The 13,963-nt window shown below is 36.8% G+C and overlaps 1 protein-coding gene across 2 annotated transcripts in view; it reads right to left on the bottom strand.

Moving 5' to 3' along the window:
* The window catches only part of SRFBP1 (serum response factor binding protein 1), a 67,622-nt gene that overhangs the window by 44,484 nt on the left and 9,175 nt on the right, over positions 1 to 13,963 (bottom strand). For both annotated transcript variants that reach the window (XM_047863901.1, XM_047863909.1), the window contains exons 2-3: positions 12,634 to 12,722; positions 11,526 to 11,598 (exon numbers count right to left, since the gene is read on the bottom strand). In XM_047863901.1, the coding sequence (XP_047719857.1) occupies positions 11,526 to 11,598; positions 12,634 to 12,722 (162 nt within the window). The remainder of the gene's footprint in view (positions 1 to 11,525; positions 11,599 to 12,633; positions 12,723 to 13,963) is intronic.

Here is a 13,963-nt window from a genome sequence, read left to right as displayed (position 1 = left end):
TTATTTAACTAACCTGAGCACGTAATACAGAATTTATTGTAAAATTTACAAATTTTATGGATCTTAAGGTAAATGATCATTAATAAACTGGGATGCTATCTTACATTGTGATGAACAGAAGAATAATTTTTATTGGTTAACTAAACCCAAACCTACAAGTTCTATTTTAATACAGAGTTGTAACAGATATCAATAATTAGAAAAGTGAATATTTCCGGGGCGCCTGGGTGGCGCAGTCGGTTAAGCGTCCGACTTCAGCCAGGTCACGATCTCGCGGTCCGTGAGTTCGAGCCCCGCGTCGGGCTCTGGGCTGATGGCTCAGAGCCTGGAGCCTGTTTCCGATTCTGTGTCTCCCTCTCTCTCTGCCCCTCCCCCGTTCATGCTCTGTCTCTCTCTGTCCCAAAAATAAAATAAAAAACGTTGAAAAAAAAAATTAAAAAAAAAAAAAAAAAGAAAAGTGAGTATTTCCCTCTCCTCCTTCTCACTGGTATATAAAATGGAACACCCTATAAAGGGTTTGGGCAGTGTTTATAAAAAAGGGGGGTAAGTAAACTATATATTTTTATTGTAATTTCTAAAGAAGCATTTTCAATTGAAACAATCACTCCCCTTAGAATTACTGTTATTTCTTAGAAGACTACACAGTTTACATAATTTAGTGGCAAGTAGAGAACACAAAATAAAATTCTTCATATTCAAGAAAAAAAGCTAAAATAATATTTTCTCTTGTGATCATAAAATAGTAATTCTTTGAGGAGCCGAGACCCTAATACCAGTTATTCTAACACGTAGGAAAGAACAAAAAGAATACAAGGTTTGCACTGCGATAGAAATCTAGCAAAGTTGGAGATGTGTTCAAGTTTAGGAGTGTAAACGTTTGAATGTGATTTGTCTCCATTTAACCAAACTTCAGGTGACGTTCAGTTAAATAAAAAAGAAAATCCTATTTTGCAAGACCCGTTATTTACTCTTCTTATTGTTGCTTTTCTCTAGGGCCTGTTCTCTTCCATTGTGTGTTTCCAACAAAGTATGTTGTAATATTTGCCTCTTTTCTCAAACACCACATTATTTCGTACTGGAATTATGATAGTACTATTGGTTGTCCAAATTTTTAAAATTAATAGTTGAAAAGGGCTTTGGGTACTTTCACAGTTAGTAAGAATGTTCTGCCAAGGTTGTAAGTTCAAATTTCCAGAATTACAAAACTTAAAAAATTAAATCAAAACAATACAAAAGTAAGAAATATTTTTTAAAAGGTCATGGGATACTCCTTTTTTACTTCCTACCCCTAAATCCTGTTTATCCACTCAGGAGCCTTTGAACTAGGCTGATCTCGAATGAAGCAATTCCAAAATCAGTTTTTTTTAAATTAGGTGTGTAGAGTGACTCAGTAAATGATAACCACATATTCATCACTTTTGCCAACAAGAACCTCTAACTTATCCTCCGTTTTCAAGCAGAAGTAAGCAGGTTCAAAGTGAGGATGGGCACCACTTTTATTTCCCACAAATACTCTTACTTAAAAGATAAAAATAAAATCTGTTAAGGCCACCAGAGACTTGATACACTATCTTCCTATCAACACAGCTTAATAATGCAATACTGTTAAGGGTTTCAGGAATATGACTTACTCAGAAAGCTGGCTTAAAGCTGCAGAAACCACATGCCAGGAAGCAAACTGAAATTCCAATGTCATGATCTGTTTCTAAACGCTGTTCCATGAGTGTGAGGGAAGCGGTATATACTGATCTTTTAAAATACCGCTATGACTTCCTGTTTATCATTTCAAATACCACAAGTTGGGTATACAAGGCATCCTACACTGCCTTGGAAGCAATATAAATTTTGGCTTAAAAAAAATTAAATTAGATGGAAAATGGTCCAAGGGCAATGGCTAAGGTGACTGTAAAATGAAGAGCCTATTCATCTTCTGTTGCTGATATTTAACATTAAAAACGACTCTACGATTTTAGACTGTTCTCAATAATGGGTGAGTGTTCTACTTGTCTACAAAGACAGAGAGCAACCCTGACATTCTAAATAATGCCAATAAAAGTAAAAAAAAATATGCTTAAAATTCACTCAGTCAGCTAGCTAGGCAACATCCACTATGTACCTCACACATTAGTAGGTGTGGGAACAGAGAGAACTGAATAAAATCACCAATTTTCTTCTTTTTTTCCTTAAGGACTGATAGTTATTTTTTTAAATGTTTATTTATTTTTGAGAGAGAGAATGTGTGAATGCACAAGTGGGGGAGGAGCAGAGAGAGGGAGAGAGAGAATACCAAGCAGGCTCCATGCTGTCAGTGCAGAGCCTGACGTGGGGCTCCAACTCACCAACTGTGAGATCATGAACTGAGCAGAAATCAAGAGTCAGATGCTTAACTGAGTGAGCCAGCTAGGTGCCTTAAACCACTAATTTTCTTAAGGTCTAAGTAGTAGGAATGGCATGAAAGGAGAATGTACTGCTATGCAACAGAAGAAATACATACAAGGTAAGGGGGCTGTATGGAGGAGGTGGTGAATAATTCTGGGGTCAGAGTGGTGGTATGAGAGACTGTCTCCAAAAGCAAGGAACCTAAGAACTAGGTGTTAAAGAAGAGAATTAAGTCTATTCAGGACAGAGAATATATAAAAAACCTGATCAACAGCAAGGAGGCATGAAATAGACTGATACGTCTGGGATTTGGCAGAGCTGGCACAAGAAGTATGGGGTACATGGAAGTGAGAGGAAGAGGAGAAGTAGAGCCAGAGTTCAGATCACACAGGGCCTTGTGTGCCACACCGGAGACTCCTGATCACATCGGCATTTTAGAGAGGTCACTGATCACAGTGAAAAATGTGATTTGAAGGAGGTGAGACCAGATGCAGGAAGTCAAGGTGAGAAAGAATAAGCGCCCAAGCTAAAAGTGGTTACATACTTAAAAGAGACAACAGATTTGACAAAGGACAAGATTTGGGAGCAGCAGGTAACTAAGGGAGAAGGGAATGCAAAAGGATTCCTAGATTTCTGGCTTAGGAAACTAGATGAACAGTGTCAAAACCAAAATCAGGAACAGAAGAGAATACCTGAATAAGAGAGTCATGGTGAGTCATAAAACGTTAGGGTCAATATTCATATACTGACATCTTTTAGACTATCTGGTCATCCACCATCTCTTCTCTATGGTACAAGTGAAAGCTGTCTGGAGAGTCAGAGAGAAGGGGAGGGAGAACAATGGGACAAGTGGGTGAAGGGATGGAAAATGAGGAAAAGCAGAGACGAGCAAAAAATGGAGGCAAAAGGGGCAAGAAGGAAATGTGTAAGAACTAGCTGAGTTTCTTTTTTTTTTTTTTTAATGTTTATTCATTATTGAGAGACAGAGCATGACAATGGGAGGGGCAGAGAGAGGGGTGACACAGAATCTAAAGCTGGCTCCAGGCTCTGAGCAGTGAGCACAAAGCCTGATGCAGGGTTCCAATTCGCAAACCACAAGATCATGACCTGAGCTGAAGTCGGATGCTTAACTGACTGAGCCACCCAGGCACTCCACCAGCTGAGTTTCTAAGAGCTCTGTACATTCTGACTATAGTCCCCAGCAAGAAACTGCATTCCTGCCCTTAGGCTTCTTAAGAAACTCCACAATCCTAACAAAAGGCCTTTGTAGCTTAGCTCTGTGAGTCATGTACAATGTTGAATTTCAAGTGCATGCACAAATACCTAAGTGGAGCTAATATAAGCGTGCATATCTTATATGAAAGATTTGCATTAAAGAGAGATTATAGTGTCCAGAATAGTGATCATAGTTCAACTTGCAAGCAGCTGGGTTACAGGGTGCCGTGTGAGAAGCTAAAGAAAGAACTGAAGGGGAGGGGCATCTGGGTGGCTCAGTTCGTTAAGCATCTGACTTCTGCTCAGGACATGGTCTTATGGCTCATGGGTTCCCGCCCCTTGTCAGGCTCTGTGCTAACAGCTCAGAGCCTGGAGCCTGCTTCAGATTCTGTGTCTTCCTCTCTCTTTGCCGTTCCCCTGCTTGTGCGCGTGCGCGCTCTCTCTCTTTCTTTTCTTTCTCTCTCTCTCTCTCGTAAAAATAAACATTTTAAAAAATTAGGAAAAAAAAAAGAAAGAACTGAAGGGGAGCGCCAATATACAGATAAGAGTTAATGCTACTCAAAGAAAGGGAGGAACAGGGAGGAGCGAAACTCAGTGGCTACCAGGGGAATGTGAACTGAGGAGGTCAAGGTCACAGTGGCTATACTAGTAGGAACAAAGATGTTATTCTAATAAGGGGAAAAGAAGATACTGAGAGGCAGTTAAAGGAGGATGATGGGTGTTCAGGCACAGACTAAACAAGTTTATTAGCTGAGGAACAAACAGAAAGAGGGAGAGTTTGAAGCTATTGGTGAAAAAAGGCATAAGTAATAAAAGAGACAAAAGGGACATGGCAAATTAAGAGGGATGGGTCCTGAATAGAAAGTGGAAAAAAAACAAAAAACAAAAAACAAAAACAACTTTCCCCTCAAGACCAATGAGAACAAACTATCAGTCTGGGGTTAGTTTCTGAAGAAACAAAGCCCTATAATAAATATTAGAATCACCACATGTCACTTTTTAAATACCAAAGTACAAGGAAGATTGTATCTAAAACAATTATTACCATCACAAAAAATTAGATGTTAAAAGGGTAAATGTCTAGAAAGGCCTTACTCTACCAAAAATATAAAATAAGGAATTGCTGATTTAGTAAAATAGGTATCTAAGGGGTGTAAGTAGTACCATGACAACATGTCAAAACATGTCAACAGCTGCTCTGTAATTAAAAGAGAAATTCCAATTATTACACTACTTCAAAATCTAAATACTATCTCAGTGTGAAGCTATAAAGGCACTCTTGCTCATGCCTGAAAGAGACAGGAAAGTAAAAGTTGCAAGTAAGCAAATTCATATAAAAGAAAAGAATGTGGGAGCAAGAAATGACTTTTTGAAAGCTTAATCCATTTGATCTTCTTCATTTGATGGTTGCAAAACGGAAGCCTAGAGAGAGGTTCAAGTTCATCACATGAATTATAGTTGAACTTTACAACTTAGATCTCCATTTTTTAGTTATCAATTTATCCTTACTTTCTTTTCTTTTGGCCTAAGGACAGGGGTGGAAAAACTCTTACTACGTTCTAACGAAAAAGTAGACAGAAGCATCGAAAGAAAAAACCTACTCAGCTCAGCAGGATAAGACTGCTTGTTCATGACTGATGTCCTCTCCAGCAACAGGTGCTTTTCAGATTTACCTTAGTGCAAGAGCCACTGAATCTGACTTTGTTCAGTCTCCCTATTCACCTATTTTATGAGCTATCTATTCAATAAAGTGTCCATCAGAACAGATACTACCAGGAGCTACAGTAAAAAAGAAAAGCAAACAAGGGAAAAAGAAGCAAAAATATGATGGGACAAGTAGGAATAAAGGAGAAAAATTAAACAGTCCTGCAGGTGGAACTGTTCTCATCGGTGCCTGGATGGTGAAACTGTTTTGGAGAAGAGTGTTACTTCTCTCCCTTTTATGAACGAATACCATGCTGAGTTTTTATTGGGGATCTTTAAAGTTAACCTAAAGGTTTCAAGAAATCATTTATTACTTGATTTCCTTAATGCACTACAGAAAAATAACCTAATAAAAAGTACAGATTTATGAAAGTTACTTTCAAGTCACAGTATGGATTGTTGTAGACGCAGGAGCCATAAAAGATCATAAGGCACACATGTTCAAAGAATCTGGGAAGTAAATGAGAAAGAGAAACACTATACCTCTTCCATGCTTGGACCAATGTCTGCAGCTTCTAGGTTTCAGAACTGAAGAAAAACAGGGCTTTGAAACAAATTCAGCCTTCAGAGTCGTCAGACATCTTTTTATAGGTACAAAACAGGATGGGGACAGGGAGGAGGAAAGGCATACTCAGGATCGCAGGAGTAAGAACAAAACCCATTTTGTTGTGATCAGCATGGTTCTGCAAAGTAGGCTAGGCCGCAGAAGAACTATAACTTAAAAAACTCCTCAATAATCATCATCAAATAATGGAGTCTGCACACTGAAAATGATGCTGCTAACTTTGAAAACACAACCACTACCACTGCTAACAAAGATACCTAGATGATCACTTCCTTCTTGAACGAGCCTTTTGGTTTCCCAGATACCAAACTCTCTTGGTTCTTTCTCCTCCCATGGCTATCCTTTCTCAGTCTCTTTGACTTATTCTTCCTCATCTCTCTAAGATGTAAATCTACATTGTCTTGGAGTGCTCAGGTCTCTTTCCTTAGCTAGTTACAGTGACTTCCAGCTTTGGATACCTTCATTTCTGGGTAGGAGACTAAGATACTAACAGATCATACAGTTAACTCCCTTGTTCCTCACTTCCCCCAGCAACAGCCATAAAGCTTGGACATGCTAGAAAAAACCCTGCCTAAAGGTAATAGGGAGTAAATGAAAGCAAAAATACGGATAGGGAGTGGAAGCTGACTAAGCTAACGTAAAGATGGGAAGCTTTACAAATAAATACATTCTCTTCAAAGTATACTCTTCAGAGTACGGCCCAAGGCTAACTGTAGTCTGCATGGTTAGGGTTCAAGAGCAGTGGCAGAGGAACATGTGGAAGAGGCAGTTTCAAGCAGGTCACTGAAGCAGAAAAGACCTGAACTGAGGCTGGAGCTGCTATCTAAGAAACAAAGTTTGTGGATAAAGCCTAACCAAAAAAATTAACTGCTAATACAACCACTCTTTGCAGAAAACCAATCAAACCCAGAATCTCTACTATCTGAACTCTATTATGTCCAGGGTAAAATCCTCATATGAAGAACCAAAAAACAGAAACACCTGCATTCTCCAGAGGCAAAAATGGCTATTATCAATAACCTTAATGATACATACCTGCATATATTTGTAAAAATTCTCCTCAGTGAATTACAATTTTATCAGAGAAAAAAATCTCAGCAGAGAAACAGAAACAATAAAAAACCGTTGACTGATTCAGCCACAGAACATCTATCACTGGGTGAAAGATTACAAGATATTCATATTGTCTCAAACTTGTAACTTCACAAATTTACTTAATAATTGCAAACAGAAAAAGGTGCCTTTAAAATGGAGAAATTGAGACAACATCCAAACCAAATGATTAGAACTCAACACCAATAAACATGGATATGACACAATGTAGCATTATTCTTATTATACTGCACAATCACAATTTTTCTATAGGTTTGAAACATTCTCCAAACAGGTGGAGGGAAGCACAAACAAAGCAAGCCAAAAGACTATTACAAATCTGGGAAGAATTAAAGCAGTTGTCCTGGAATCCATTCACTTTATCAGAAAGAAACTCTAAGAAAAGTAGGTGAAGGAGTTTGATGTACTTGCTAATTATATACTGTCAACTGGTCCTCCTGGTAAACAGATTAGTGATTTTTGTTAAGAGGAAAATCTTTACATGAGGAATGCTCTTAGTAGGATGTCCTTTGTTAAGGATGTTTACAGTAAACAAACTCAAAAATCTACAGACTTATGAGGCATGGCCCACTGGAGAAAATCACTTAAACTATACAACCCTGGGGAATAGAAGGGACAAGTTTCAAAATCTATATGCTCTCTGCTATGAGGTAATAACTACACCTCTTCATTTAAAGACCTCATCTATTCTGGGCCAGAAAGTGCCTGCCTGACATAGAAAGGACGGACATGGGGAATCGCACAGAGTTCCAGATATCTCTCCTTGTTCCAGATATGTGCCTTCTGACTACATATCCTTGCAACTATTAGTAAAGTTGGATGGTTGGTAAGATCTTTAATATGTGTCTGATTGATTCTTTGTACTGGCTTATAAGTAAAAGATGAAACCATCAAAAATAATTATGATCTAAGATGAATTTAAATAAAAACTAAAACGTTAGAATAAGTGAACTGTTCTATTGATTTGATAAAAACAGTTAACACAGTATACTTACAGGAAACATAAGGCATCTTTTATCCTATGGCAAAATTTCTTTTTAAGCGTTCACAGAAGAAAACTTTAAAACCTAAGTATATGAGATTTCTCCACCAATTTTTAAAAAGCAAATATAACCAGAAATATCACAAAATTTTAACACATGAAAATATATGATGATAAGCCTGCAATTGAGTGGGTGTATGTAGCCCAGAACTCTTCTCAACATGTCTTTTGAAATACGAATATGCCTAATTTACAGAGTTGCGGTGAAATTCAAATGATATGACATAAATATTATCATAATCTACACCATTTTTCCTATCGGTGGTCCACAATGACAACCACTTAGAAACAGGCTATGAAGGAGCATGAGACAAGGCGATCCTAACAGCTGATGCCAGCTCACAGGCTGCTTTGAGTAAGAGCCCTGAACATTAAAAAATAGGGGATGAAACAAAATTAGGAAGTTTTAAAACAGAGAAGTAAGGGCAGCAGGCCGGATAAGGTCTCCTAGAACGTGCAAGTTCTCAGTGTCCAGGAATACTTGGCACAGGGAAGAGTAACAGCCTCAGCGAGGAACAAGTAAGAAAAGACACGCAGACACAGGTAACTGAACATATTTAGCTGGGAGGAATCAAGGAAAGGGAAAACATGTTGCATGTCTTTGGGCCTTAATCCTCTAGAGGACAGCTACCATGTTTATTATATTATCTCATCTGGGAGAGCAGAATCTAGATGTATTTCAGGAAATTCTTATCTTACTGAGGCAGCACCATCAAGTAGCTACCTCCATTCACTTCAAAATAGTTATGAAGCCCATCCCCTAATAGCTGTGTGACCTTGGTCAACCTGCTTAATTTCTCTAAGCCTCAGTTTTGTATTGTAAGACTGAGACAATATTGTATTTGTATTGTATTGTATTGTAAGACTGAGACAATAATCATGTCAACTTCATTAAATCATGAATATAAAATACACAATACGTACCTGGCACATACTAAATGCTCAGTAAAAGCCAGTCATTACCTTTATTACTTAAGAAGGAATTCCTTGAGCATTTTGGTTGGCTGCAGGTTAGGTCTTAATTTTACTATCTCCATCTCTGGCTAGCTAACAAGAATCTGTAAAAGTTAATAAGCTACTTTAACTTCCAAAGAAAAAGGAACTGTTTCAGAAGACAGTACTTACATCAAAGTTTTAAAAGTATGAATACTATTAGCAAAGACAGCAAAGACCTGGTATTCATACATTACAGTCTATAAAATTAGAACCTATGATTTTAAAGTAACATAAAGATCAGGCCTTTTTTTTTTTTTCCCTTGGCCAGAAAACGCAAACTCCCATTTCTAAAAATATCTCAGGTTTTCTTCTTGAGGAAGTCAGCTTGCAACAAAATACCCTATTATCATAGAAGGCAAGTATAGGACGATATGTCATGAACAAGTCTATAAAAATGTAGTGGTATAGGAGCTAAAGAAAAAATTCATCTGGGAAAACAATTATGTAGAGGTTTTTCTCCAAATTTAATTGAGACTGTAAGTTTTCTGTTTTGTAACTATTTCTTTGATACTCCCATGTAGATGATGAACATTTCCTTAAGAAATCACAGATGACCTTTCAATTTTCAAAGTCCTCTACGATTTGCTTCTTTTAGAAAAGTACACTGATTGTGTAAAAGAATCCGGAGCGAGAAATAACATTTCAAATGTAAGGAAAGCATACGGTCTTTCTAGTACACTTTTTAGTCTGTTTTTTAAATTTAAATGTAATCCAGTTTTTAAGCAGCATTATGAAAGAAGTTGATGTCAGAGTAACCAATCTAGACCACTAGAACCAAGAATTCAAAGAATATATACACTATTAATTTTACAAATACAAAGAACATACAGGTGATAACTTTTAGCTTTCTATGAGCCAACAATTCCATAGCGGTCTTATATAATCTAGGAAAACAAACAAACACACAAGGTCATGACACAGCAATTTTGTAAACCTATAAACTTGAATTATCACTGGGCCTGATTTCCTATTGCTGATGAGGTTTAAGAATAACAGAAAACAACTTTCACATGCAGACCAAGTAGGCCTTTTCTTTTTAATTAACTAAACTACATTTATCATTGAGACCTACAGAAGGGAAAATTAATGAATATATTTTAATCTCAAACTTCATACACCACATATAGGCTTACTGTATACAAAACATCCTTTCCAGGGTAAAATAAAATCAGCAGTTATACAGTAGTTCAAAGCATCTCAATAATCTAGGACTGCAAAAATGACTATTTGGAAGAAATTACAGGGAAAAATTTAGGTAAGGAATGTAATTTAGTAAGGACCTTGGTTAAGAGAAAGTGAAAGAGAAAAAGGGATAAATCATAATTTCCTATCTCAGTGTTACACTCAAAACAAAAATCTCCAAAGATTTTATTTCTCATAGGAATTTCACAGAAAAAAAAAAAAAAAAGGTCTATGGAAAGGCCTACGTGATGTGTAATCCATAGTCAGACAAACAATAATTAGGAGTCACATACAGAATATTTTGACTAAATGTCTTGATAAAACGGGGATTAAAACTACGAGAAAGGAAAGATGTATCAAATGAATTCCATGATTTTTGTAAACCTGTGAACATAAATCAAATACCCCATAAAAAACATAATTCACACTAAAGGAGAATCATGTCCTACCTTTATTTCTAGTCAGATTAACTGTGATAACTTTGTTATAAAACACTTTACAATCCCTTCAAAAGGAAAAAATGGTGAGAAGCTTTGATGACCTAACTCAATTAGAATACTGTTAGAGAAATCTCTTGCTCTTTTATCTATCTCAAAACTTGGAAGATATACCAAAACGTAATAGTCAAACATACATGCAAAATGACCCTGCAATTAAGATAATTGCTGGTACCAAATGTTGTTTTTAAGTTCTGCAATAAAACAGTCTCCCAGACATTTAATAGTATGTCATTTGGTAAATGAAAGTTTCCACAAAGTAAGAGCAGTGAGAAGACCTAAAAACTATGCTAGTGAAGAGTCTGGCTGAAAGAAACAAAAATACGGATCATTTTGGTCCAACACTAATTTTATTTCAAGTTACTACAGAGCTGAATAAAATGCTGACACCACCACACAAAAATTTATTGAATTGGCAATAGGCAAAGCATGATGTCAGCCACCAACATCACCATCCGCATTACCGAACAGCATAAACGCTTTAAGTCTAGAACTTAACGTGGACTTGATGTGTGTAGTTTGGGTAAAAATAAAAATCTTAGGCATGAGGCATTATTAAACATAGATGAGTTTAGTTTGGCAGAGTTTCGATGCAAATTATTCTAATGCTTTAACAACTTCAGTAAAAAACATGGAAAAATGTAAGCTTAAACATACAATTTTCTAAATGTGCTACATTCTTCAGCAAACAGACCCATAAAAATAAGTCTTAAACAGCAATAACATTCAAATAACAACACACACACACACACACACACACACACACACACACAGCAGGCTGAGAGGAGACATGGAAACACACATGTATATTCACACTCACACAAGGCCTGACCTTCATTGCATGAATTTCTTCAAGCAGTCGTTGTGCCCGTCTCTGGTTTTTTAACAGTGCATCTTCAGTACCCCTGAAAAAATTACATGAAAATGTACAGCCAGGAAAAGCATTTATTTTAGACTCACATCATAATAAGTCTTCATTTTTTCTAGAAGAGCACAAAAAGTCTTTAAATAACAAGCACTATTATCCTGCATTGGCCTGCACATCCACTGCCTAACACATACCCCGATTCCATCAACAAACCCAAGTTTTTGGCAAATTATAAGCATTATCTGGCATTATATTAATGACTATTACTACTGAGAGACAGTATGCCTTTTAACTCCTTAAAGGAAAGGCGAAATAATATTTTTTAATCAAATGATTAACAGCACACTGCATTTAACGTAACATAGGCTAATGAGCTAACATTAAAGTTTGGATACAATTTTATTCAACAAAATTTTATTCTCTGCAATTAAAGGAATACAGAAAGAGAAATACCTGATTATATCAGAGAAAAAGGTTATTTATAATAGAAAGAACAAGAAATTAAGCAGGAGCAAAATATCTGAAGACTATTCATGCTTAATGAGTAAAAACTGCAAGTAACACATTTACTTTAACATTAGTGACAATGAGGTTTCAAAATATTAAAAAATTGATGGAAAACAATGCTTTGATAAAGACTTCCACAAGGTTCTAAAGATTTCAACTTATGTAGCAATTCAATGGATAAAGTGCTATAAAATTTTTATTACTGATTCAAGGTATTACCAGATTTATTAAACGACATCAAACATCTTAAAATAACTTCTAATAACATAAAACACGTAAGTAACTCTGAAGGACTTTCACTCTGCAAAGGCTTCCAAAACGAGAGCTCTGCAAGAACAGCAGAATTCATCATGTATCTTAAACAAACGTGGCCCAGACCACGTGAGGATGTGCTGACATAGCACACTGTATCCCACTCAGACCCCCTCTCCGTATAAAAAAAAGTGCTGCATGAGTAAGATACTTAATTATTCCTCCAGGTCCCACCCTCAGATTTTGTAAATACTGAATAAAAACAACTTCTGACATTTCATTAGTCATAGGACCATGACTTCAAATGACTAACTTTTTTGACTTGAGTCTGCCAACGCTTCTGACAAGTTTTCGGATAACCAGCACTCGGATTCTCTTCACGTCTTTTCTCATCTTCACAACCTTTGAGGAATGAAACCAAAATTAGAAAGGTATTCTCTTCATTCAAGGAGAAACACACTTTATTTTGAATCTTAATATTAGAGATTAAGTCTAGTCACTCTAACTGAATTTTTAAGCATAGTTACAGTTAGATGAAATCCAACTTGTTCCATCAACACTGAAGCAATAAATCAACATTCTAAAAATGTGTCTGAGGACTTAAGAGAAATGAGTTACAATTTTTTAAAAAGTCACAGCATTCTCAGTGATTAGTATTTTAATACTGCACTTGTGTTTTGAGCTCCCTGAGATGGGAGAGCGTCATATTCATCTTGGTACCCTTGGGTTTAAAACAGAGCTTCACCTATAATGGTAGGAATTTAATTTACTGAGTGTTCATATTACCAAAAACAAACGTGTGAAAGTGGTAACATTTTCCTTATTTATGCAGCATCCCTTGCATTTGTTTCCAGTAACAAATTTCAAGCATAACTTTAAAAGAGATGTGAAAAACACAAGGGGCATGCGCACACGCACGCACACTGACAGATGCTTTAAATCATCCTATTAGAGAGGAGTGTTGAACTCTAAGAATGAAACAACAGAAAGATCAGCCAAGAAATGGAAATATTCTAATAATGAAGAACTACATGTTATAACAGTACTTAGTACAACACGATGCTATCATTCTGAGTTTGTATTTCGTCTATCATTATTAGGAGTCATATATCATTCCTTATAATGCCCTTCTTCCCTTCTCCACTTTAAGAACTAAATAAAATTCAGTTCAGATAAAATCTTTCCTGAGAAAATTTCCAATGATTTCTTCAGATAGAGATAACCCGTCTGACGTTTGCATCCCTAGTAAACTTTGTAGGCAGCATCTATTTCAGTGAACTGTCTCTATTTATTCACATGGCCATCTTTTTTTTTTTTTTTTTAATTTTAACGTTTATTTATTTTTGAAAGAGAGAGAGAAACAGAGCACAAGTGGGGAAGGGGCAGAGAGAGAATGAGACACAGAATCCAAAGCAGGCTCCAGGCTCTGAGCTGTCAGCACAGAGGATGCGGGGCTCAAACTCATGAACGGTGAGATCATGACCTGGGCCGAAGTCGGATGCTTAACCGACTGAGCCACCCTGGCGCCCCAAGTGGCCATCATTTTCAATGCTCTGGGCACTCCCAAGAGGACAGGGGCCTTGTGGGACTTACATGATGCTTTCTGGGCCTTGAAAGAATGCCTGGCACATACAATCCCTCAA

Source organism: Prionailurus viverrinus, chromosome A1, assembly GCF_022837055.1.
Source record: "Prionailurus viverrinus isolate Anna chromosome A1, UM_Priviv_1.0, whole genome shotgun sequence".
Lineage (NCBI taxonomy): Eukaryota > Metazoa > Chordata > Mammalia > Carnivora > Felidae > Prionailurus > Prionailurus viverrinus.
Note: the sequence above shows the minus strand (reverse complement) of the source record. Positions and strands in the feature narration are given on the sequence as shown.